Raw genomic sequence first — 10,618 nt, 5'->3', positions numbered from 1 at the left:
GGAAGCGACATTCTTCAACACGCCCTGCAACTTCGCAAGCTGCTTCTTCTTCTTCTTCCCCTTTGCTTTCGCGCCAACTCGTGGCTACTAATCACTCTCTTTCTAACCGTCTCTTCCACAATATTAATTCATTAATTAATTTCCACACTTAAAATTTAATTAATTATTGCATTATTATTTATATTTAATAATATGTTTCTTATCATTCTATAAATTTTGATGGCTTGTGTAGTTATCAAAATACATTGGCTTGAAAGAACAACAATGTCTAGTACAACTGATAGATAGTTGGACTTCTTAAGTATCTAGTCCAGGATTTAATTCTTGTGCGGTGTGTATGAAGAAACATTTGTTAGGAGAAACCTACCTACTTAACATGATTTTTGGGATATTAGTCTCATAACTGTCGGTTGTGGGATACCTTGGAAAAAAACTGATTCGAAAGTAGTGTAAAAATAAATTACAACCAAAGAGAATCAATTTTTAAATTGATTAAATTATATATATTGAATTAAATTATATTAAATTAAAGGACTGAGTTCTGTCATTCTGTCAATGTAAAATTTGTTTACACAGATATCTAATTAATTTTCGCTAAATTAGATAATATGTTTTTCACACTACTGATCAATACATTAGTTAAGGATAAATATGAAAAATTGTATAATTTTTTTTTAAATCAATACATTAGTTGGCATCATTACATGTTTTTCTAATAAACATAATTGTTTGAAAAATAATCTTATGAATATGGAAAGAATAATATTTAGCTAACCACGAGGCAACCTCAAGAGATTGGTCTAGTAGAGTATGATAGAGTCTTTTATCTGACAGATTGCAAAATCGAACCTCCACTAGTCCCATTGAGGTAAGGTAAACTCAAGTCCTCAGTAAGTGCTTGACAGATTGCAAAATCGAACCTCCACTAGTCCCATTGAGGTAAGGTAAACTCAAGTCCTCAGTAAGTGCTCTTTGATCCCGTCAGCTTTTTCTGTCTTAGTTAGATTGAGACACTATTATCTCCCCCTAATTTTCTATAAAAACAAAAAAGGCTGTGAGGCCGTGTTATAAAAAAAAAACAAGAGAGAAAATGTTTACTTGACAACGAGGTTTGATATATAAATATCCAATTATCTATGTATCTGTCTTCTAGTAGATTACCATCGGATTCTATATTTAAAATTCACGAATGAATGTGTGCTTGTTTGAGATTCATTGATTCAATATTTATGTGACTTAGGGCTCGTTTGGTGCGACGTATAGTATAAGGCTTGATAGTATAAGACCTGATAGTATTAGGCCTGATAGTATAAGCCTTGATAACTTTCTTATACTATCCAGCGTTTGGCCATACTCTGTATAATTTATCATATCGTTTAAATTAATGCAATTTTATGTTTAATGAAGTATTGAATAATGATATATAATAAAAATCAAATATGGAGGTGATTATAACGGTAGTGGCGGTGGTGATGGAAGTGGTGGTAGGTTGGTGGTGGTGGTGGTAATGGTGGTAGGTTGGTGTTGATGGCGGTGGTGGTGACAGTGGAGATAGGTTACTGGTGGTGGTGGCAGCGATGGTGGTTGTGGTGGTGGCGATGATAGGGTGGTGGTGGTGGTGGTAAGGCGGTGGCGGCTGCGGCAGGGTGGCGGCTACGGTGGAGGGTGGAGGCAATGGTGGTGGTGGCGGCGATAGGATGGTGGTTGTGGTGTCGGTGGTGGCGGTAGAGTGGTGACGAAGATTATGGTGGTGGTTGTGGTGGCGGTAGGGCGGTGGTGGTAGTGGCGGTAGGGCGGTGGTGGTGATCGGGTGGTGGCAGCGATGGTGGTTGTGGTGTTGGCGACGATAGGGTGGTGGTGGTGGTAAGACGGTGGCGGCTTAGTAGGGTGGCGGCGGCGGTGGAGGGTGGAGGCAATGGTGGTGGTGATGGCGATAGGGTGGTGGTTGTGGTATCGGTGGTGGTAATAGAGTGGTGGCGGCGATTATGGTGGTGGTGGCGATAGGGTTGTGGTGTCGGTGGTGGCGGTAGGGCGGTGGTGATCTGGTGGTGGCGGCAACACCGGTGGCGGTGGTGGTGTTAATGGTGGTGTTAGTTGGCAGCAATGGAGGGTGGTGGTGATGGTGACTTATACATCATAACCTTATCATGCCTTATCCATCACTCACATGATGGATTAAATAATACGTCATTTTAACGTATAAGGGGACTTTGATGGATAAGCTTATACAATACAATGTTATCACCAAACAATGGATAAACTCATAATGTATTGTATAAGCTTATACTATCATGCCTAATACGGCGTGCCAAACGAGCCCTTAGTAATTGTCTAATTTCCCCGAAATAGAACTTCAATATATTAAAAACCTTGATTCTTGACTTACTATTTATGGCGCTTGCTATTGAGTTATACTTTTTTTTTTTGAAATTCAACATCAAATCTATTAAAAGCCAGAAGGCAAAGAGTTCATTACATCTGCATCAATCAAAGAAACTACTGCTAATGGAACCTCTTCTACCCAAACCATATTGGCATAAGTATCTGAGTTCCTAGCTAGGAAATCCGCAACAGTATTACCCGTGCGTCGAACAAAAGAAACTGAAACATAATCAAATGCTGAAATTAAAATGCGACAATCACTAATAATGGAACTCAAATAAGAGCGTCCCTCCTCCTGTGATCTCCAAGTATTAAAAAGCTGCAAACAATCTGTTTCAAGAGTAATCCGGCGAAAGCCCAAGTCAGTAGCTAGCTGCATTGTCCACCGCAACCCCAAAGCTTCAGCTAGGAGAGGAGAGCTTATGGAAACTGGGGATGAACAAGCGGAAGCCATCACCTCGCCATCACAGTTGCGGGCAACCATGCCCAGGCCGGCAATTCCACCATCACGAAAAGAAGCATCGAAATTACATTTGATGATACCTCGAGCTGGTCGACACCAAGTGGCTTTGAGTTGTGCTTGTCGCATTCGCTGGCCCTCCATTGGCTCTCGGACGTGACCATGCAGATCTGCAACTCGCCGTAGAACAAGCGCAACAGAGGTCTCTCCCTGCTGAAACACAACCCGGTTTCGTGCTTCCCAGATAGCATACACAAAGGTCTGAACCAGAGCCAAGCTTTCACTGTCATCCATTTCACAAACCGCAAGCCATTTCACAAACCGCAAGCCAGAATTACACAAAGGTTTGAACATTGAGTTATACTTTAATACAAATAGTTATGCTAATTACCATATAAAGAAATATGATGTTAACTTTTCATCTCAATTTTATAGAATGTGATAGTCAAGTTAAAATAAATTTAACCATTACATATATAGTTTTATTGTTAGTGTAAAAATAAGAAAGGTAACCATGAGACTAAAAAGTACAAATCGTATTTCAACTAAAATCAAATGAAACAGAGAACCAACTACTAGATTCCAACAAGTATCACTTCGTCCTCTTTTTGCTGCGGGAAGAAAAGGTTTTCGTGATTAGAAGAATTTCAGGATTATGGTGCGCAAGCGATGACGCATGGATTTTTGACTTTGTAGAGGAAGTGTGCCCCCACTAGATTCTATTTTATATGCATATTTATTGATTTAAATACTTATAATGGAGTTTGATTATTATACACCAACCATATGAATATTTTTCACACGTATATTCGATAATTATATTTGTATCATTTTATTGTATAATAATATAAATTAAAGACTAAAAAATAATTTAATGAGATATAATTAGAGGTCTATATACTAATTAAATTTTAATAAGAGAAAATTTCATTACTCATCAACTTTTTCATCTCATATTGTCATATATTTTTTGTGTACATTAAATAATTTTATTATTATTTTAAGACTCATCTTTAGATATGATATTGACATTTGCAATATTTAAAAGAGCTTTTCTTTTCCATGATTGATGAAAACTATATTTTTTGAGTTATCTTATTGCTGGTAGTTATGAGCATAATTTATTTGAAATTCGTAAATCACATTAAATGGGGAGGTCTTTCCCTATAAATCTTACTCTATATACGCATTGCTTAGAAATTCAAACTGTAAACTAGATGCTTAAAAAGATCAACTACCTACGAGTTGTGTTAGAACTTATTGGTACTTATAATGGTAGTGATATATTATAATAATGTACATAGTACATTGAAGGATAATTATGAAGCAGCCAAACATATATAAAATGATTGATCTTCCAGACGTGGCAATCTAAATTTTTGACTAGTTTGAATAGTTTGCACACCCTATTTGAGAGCATTGTTTCCCCCTTTACAAGAGCACAACAATTTTTTTACAAGTCAAATCACCCTCCTCTGTTTTTTTTCCCAAATTTATCATTTTTCCAATCAATCCTCCTTTCCTCCCTCTTTCTCCATCAGTTTGGAAGTTGGAAAAAGGAAGCCTATAAAAGGCAGCACAGAGCATGCATCACATCACAGTTAAACAAACAGAGCAAAGCATTTTCACAAACCCATAAGGTGTGCATGCAAATGGGAAACCAGAACATGTATGAGTATGATCCTAAACACCACTTGAACTTGAAGCCGAAGGTGATGATCAACAAAAATCGTATGAAGAGATCAGTGAAGATAACCTACATATCAAGCCCACTGTTGGTGAGGGAGTGTGATGCCTCTGAGTTCAGATCAGTGGTTCAAGAACTCACAGGCAAAGACTCCAACACCAACACCAACAACAACACCAACAATTCAGTTCATCATCATCATCATCATCATCAACAAAGTAATCTGCAGAAGGATCCTGCTACTTTGATGCATTGCAAAACAGCACCTCTTGTTCCTTCTCCAATTTCCTGCAGTGTTATGCAATCTGGTGAAGAAGATTGGTTTAATGGTGGTGGCCCATTTTATGACAACAACAACAGATCAATGATGAATTCTCTTGAGTTGGATGAAGATTACTTCTGGAAAGATGTTGCTCTCTCTGTTTTGCAGTCATCCAGTGTATTTGCAATTGCATGAGTATGTATGTATATATCTATAATTATATATGGTTTAATTTTACTTTTCATATATACCTGCAACTTCAAGGTTTGATTTTCTGCAATATTTAGAATCGTGAGGTCAATGGAGTTATGGAGAATGAACATTGAATATGAATATGAACCAATTCAATTTTAAACCTAAAATGGAAGCGGCGAAATTGAATATGAAGTTATGAACCAAAACCAATTATTGATTTGAGACTTCAGTGGTATCTGAAAGTTATTTTGGATTCCAATTAATTTAATTTGATGCCACACTTCAAAGAAATAGAATTGGTTACATGTTTGATTTTCAATTGAGCCTCTCATTTAGTGCATTGGAATTCAAGAACGCGCGTTACGAAACACTTATGTGTAAGAAATCCAAGCCTTGAGTTAGGCGAAAAGATTTCCATATTCAACCTAACTGAAGTACAAACATGTATCACAATACATGATTTCTCTTATAATGTTTTTGGTTTGAGGAATGGAACAAATTTTGATAGGAGAGTTGGTCCCCTATATGTGGATGTTTCTTGGTTCAAATAAGATTGTTTAATGTGAAGAATACGTGTTAAAGATGTAAGTGAGATGTGACTGATGTGGTCATATGATGTTTAAATGTATTGTTTTTCTGATGTATATTTATATTTGGTTTTAGTAATGTAATTATTGATAATGATTCAGCTTTAGTTGACAGGTGGGTGAACAATGACATCATTCTAATATGAAAATTTTCATCTGTTCTTCATAGGATAAATTAACATTGTCATGAGGTCAGTTGTATTTTTCGTGTTCACATTTACTAGAAACAAACAATTTGCTGATAATTTGGCTAAGTTGGGTTGTCTAACAAATGTGGATTTATTGTATGTATTGTAACCTTCATATCAGCTACATGTCTGTGCGACTGTGCCCTGTTAGAATGTAACTACTAGCCTTTTTGGGAAGGTTTCATGTATAAAATGAGGTTTCTCTGTTTTAAAAAAACAGTAATGAAATGGAAAAGATTTTTAATTTCTATCCATCATGGTCTTAAGAACTGTGTTTTTTTTCTGGTACACTAAGCAAAGAACTGAAAATCAACTACTAAGAGTTAGCACCCCCGCATAATCAGCGAACAGAATAGAACCTAAACCCCGAGGGGGATCCTGAAGGGGGTTTAGGTCCTGTGTTTTTTTGGTTTTAAACAACTGTGTTTAAAAAGGGGGAAAGTGGAGAGAAAATCTATAACTACTGCTGGTTCAATACACTCATTAATGAAATATAGCATATTTGATTAAATTTCAATCTACTTAATTCTCCGCAAAGCATCTTCTAGATTTAACTTAACATGAAAGAGCCATTTGCATGTCAATTAATCAGCGAAACAATTTAGTTAAGAGTTAAGACTAGTTCATTGGGAGATTCCCAGATAATATAGATATAGCATATTCTCCACTAAATGGCTGTTTGATTGTAAAACCGAAATCAATTCTGGAGAGAACTTTATGTGAGTAGTTTATAGGCGACAGAACTAATTTTCAGGAAAAAGAAGTTACCCGGGTAAAACTAAATGCAGAGGTTGGGAAAATAAACATTAAACCTTGACAAAGAACAACCACAGAATTTGACCACAATTAACTTAAGAACTAGAAGATATGCTTTAATTTATGTTACTACTTTAGAATCATCAAGGCAACAGTTTGATAGTTTGCCTTAAGAGCCAAAAGATAAACAAACATTACCTAAGCAGCAGCATTTAAGTTTTTCACCTAGCTACTTGTTCTTCATTTGCCTAAGAAAAAGCTAGATTTTTTACCTAACTAAGAAAGACTAATAGCATATTTAGTTTCACGATTTGCACAGAATCTAAAGCAAAGCCAAGACTTATAGCTTCTAAGGAAAAGTGACTCTAGAACAATTCCCCGTGGAACCAAACATGTTGTAAAATGCTAGGAATTTCACCGATTTCGCCGGCTAGTTTCCATCATCAGCAGATTTCAGGTAGAGGTTTTCACCCCCTTCACCAGAGCTTCCACCTCTGCCATCTGATCCCCCCATGTCCTGCTTGCTACTTCCAATAAGACCTCTGCCACCACCGCCGTGCAAACCCTCGCCACGGATGAAGTCAGGGAACCCTCCAGAACCCATGGAGGCACTGCCTCCTACATTGACATTACTGGCTTCACTTTGCAGCATGTGAAGTCCTTGACTTCCACCTGAACTCACACCAAGTTGGGTTTGCAAAGCTTGTTGCTGCTGTTGAAGTGATGAGTATGGTTGCTGTGAATACAAAAGGGAGGACCTTGCAGCCATTAGCTGTTGTTGTGTCATCTGCTGTGCCTGCTGAGCCTGCATGTAGTGTGCTCCCTGCTGCATCATGCCACCAGAAGGGTACTGCAGTATCAAATTTTGCATTACATATGTTAAAGCAGATCAAATAAATTAGTCTCTCTCTGATGTGAAATAAGCATAGTGTGTTTGATTCTACATTTGGGAGCTTTAGAACCATTTCTCATATAACCGAATCACTTTTAGGTGGTTATATAGATGTTTGGCAATTGACAAAGAGAATTGATTTAGTCCCAAAATCAATTCTGCAAGGAGCTAGACAGAGTAACCTCTCCGGATGACATAATTGGGTATTTCATAACTGGATTTCACAACATTACCCTATAGAAATCACCTTTCTCATAAATGTGTCCAAACATAAATACTTCATTTTCAACTCACTTTTAACACAATCAATTTTACCAAAATAACTCTCATAACATTGACCCAAACACACACTAAGTAATCGTCTAGAATGGTTAAAGATTGATAAGGATCATTGCCACACTTAAGAGAGATCAACATGTTTGCTAAAATAAGTGAATCAACATTCAGAGAATAAGGTATGTACCTGGCCAGGCATGTTAGGTGGTTGGGGTTGAGAATCAGCTATTGCAGCAAGGTACATGAGATTTCTCTGTAGCCTTGCTTGGTTCCTGAAATAATAACGGCACAAGAATTACATAAGACCTTTTTACTTAGGAACCCAACAGTAGGGACAAGTATATGGATTAGACCCATATGAAGTCAAGATGTTTGGGAGAAATCTAATCCTTTCTTTATGAAGTTTTATTTGCAGCACAAAAGTTATATCATAAATTAGTTAATTTAGTCCTACTCTACTATATTCAAGTTTCAATTTATCTCACTCTCTGATCATTTACAAAGATCAGTTGACGTTTCCAATAAAACCATTTAAACCAAGGTCTTTTCCATGATTAAATTAAGAAATGAAAAAACATTAAATTCAATTCAAATGACAGCAAAATTAGCCCAAATCTTACTCGGCACACTCGGTCAGCTTGCCAGAATTCTGGCTTTCGACAATCTTCAGAATTAAGGATTTGTTCTCATCCAGATACTGCTTGTAAAAAGAAGGGGTAAAAGGTTAAAAGAAGGATAAGATAGTATCATTCAAATGCAGGAAAAATACTAGCAAATGGGAAGGGGAGCAAGAAATATCAGTAGTTAAATATGTTCTACAGTTATGCTCCATATATGATGCAGTTAAATATCAGAAGGTTTCAGAAAATATGAAGAGGGCTTAATCAAGTTGACTAGATGCAGTAAATACTAAGCCTTCTGATACAAGGCCATTCCATATCTTCCAATACTTCCATCTTAATCTAATACAGTTATTCTTAAATATTCAAAATACCGTGTTTCCTAATTTAATAAACGTTCCATATCAAGCAACAAAGAGTTGTTACCTAATAAAAATCCCAACATTAAAAGTAGTAAGCTTTATTATGACTATATGGCAAACAAGGAAGTATAAGCAGTCTCGGTTGAACACAGAAGATCAGGTATGGTATCAACATTTACTAAACTGATATTGGAAGTTAAACACTTCAGCTACTTAGAGTGAAACATAAAATTTCATGTTAAACACATTCTAGGACTATACACTATATTACCAAATCACAAAGTGGGATGCAAATGCAATGAAGAACAAGTATTATGTAGTCTAATATCTTGTTTGGGCAAAAGCTGCATCTCAAGGTGGAAACCAAACATGGTGTAAGTGCATGTTTCAAAATCATTATACAATAGATTTTAAGATCAGAATCAATTATAGAAAGAACAAGTGAAGTGATGCTAGCTAAAACAGTATCTGACTGCAGTGTGATTAGATTAAAAAAATGTGTTAAGAACAATTGAAGCAAATGATAAATAAATAAACTTGTCAAAAGAGCCCCAAATCTAGGCTTAATAAAGACAAGGATTGGCACTTGGCATCAACATGTTTATAATATAAGTTGAAATAAAAAGAAGCAAAACCCCAACCAATGAATGGGTGAGGATTAGTACTAAGAATAACACAAGCTAGAGTGAGTTAGTGTAATTGGTAGCAGGAAGCTGACAAGGACTGGAAGCAGGAAAAAGAGAAGAGGAGTAAGCAAGTAGAGCAGGTATGAACAGAGACAGAAAAAAAAGGAGGTAGCAACAGAAGAAAGTGGTACTAAAAGTGGCATATATAGAAAATAGAAGAGCAGACCCACAAGACAAAAGGGCCCTGATGACTCGGGGAAGCCAGAACCAGAACAGAACTTATACAAATACAATACAATCCATACAAGTAAGCATATACAATATATATCCAAAGGAATGAAGCAGAATCAACAGAAACAAAAAGAAAAAGAAAGTAAGTTGGAGAAGAAGATGAACAGAACCTGCTGAATGTGATCAGTGGTGACGTTGTTGGGGTAGTAGGCAGCCATCATGGGCTGCATCTGCATCAGGTGCTGCTGCATTTTTCTCTACACCTATCTATTTAACTCTCTCTTCACTTTCTCTCTCTCTAACAAGTATCAACAAACAATATTCCAGAGCAAACAAATAGCAGAAGAGCAGAGCAGAAACACAGGTCTGATTCTGAGTGAGTGTAGTAAGTGCAAATTAAAGAGAAACAACACAAGCACACACTAACAATAATATTACAACAACAACTAGTCTCTCTCTCTCTCTAGAGAATGAGTCTGGCTTTCTACACGTTTCTCTTCTCTTGTATTGCAAATGATGCTATGCAAGATGATGATTATATTAGAAATTTAAAAGCATGGATTGAGATTGAGAGAGAGAAGAGAAAGCATTGGGGTTGGGGCCTTGGTTTGGAGTATTACTATTTTGTTTGTTTTGACTCTCTCTCTCTCTCTCTCTGCAATCACAATGGCTATGTCTCTCTTGAACTGCGTGTCCCTTTCTCTCTCTCTACAAATAGGTCACGTGATAGATGACATAATCTAATTTTGACCAGCCAAGAATATCATATTCTATGCATTTCAAAATAATTATTGTTTTAACTTTTTATTTATTTTTCAGAATGCTTATTATTTTGGGAATTGAAGATTATGTATCATATCTTCTTCTTTCATGTATAGAACATATTGGATTTCAGTTCTTGATAGTTGATACATTAGAGTGGATTCAAAGCAGTTATTTAATGCTTCAACTTGACATGGATTTCTGCTAAACATACTCTCATTTAACATCAAAGTGAGAATTGTGACAATTATTGGGAATTCTTAAACTGTATGCATATACACACATGAAAATTGGTCATAAGTCAATTGGTATGAGATTGTTATATAAAAAAT

The 10,618-nt window shown here is 36.4% G+C and overlaps 1 protein-coding gene across 1 annotated transcript; it reads right to left on the bottom strand.

The window, feature by feature from the left end:
* Positions 1 to 6,607: 6,607 nt before the first annotated feature.
* On the bottom strand, positions 6,608 to 10,161 carry LOC130731301 (GRF1-interacting factor 1-like). Its single transcript, XM_057583544.1, has 4 exons — positions 9,695 to 10,161; positions 8,306 to 8,382; positions 7,873 to 7,957; positions 6,608 to 7,367 (listed from the first exon to the last, which is right to left on the bottom strand). Exons 1-4 carry the CDS (start codon positions 9,773 to 9,775, stop codon positions 6,948 to 6,950), a joined length of 663 nt encoding a protein of 220 aa, XP_057439527.1. The 5' UTR covers positions 9,776 to 10,161; the 3' UTR covers positions 6,608 to 6,947.
* Positions 10,162 to 10,618: the final 457 nt, after the last annotated feature.

This window comes from Lotus japonicus, chromosome 1 (assembly GCF_012489685.1).
Source record: "Lotus japonicus ecotype B-129 chromosome 1, LjGifu_v1.2".
Taxonomy (NCBI): Eukaryota; Viridiplantae; Streptophyta; class Magnoliopsida; order Fabales; family Fabaceae; genus Lotus; species Lotus japonicus.
This window is presented reverse-complemented; position numbering and strand designations above follow the sequence as displayed.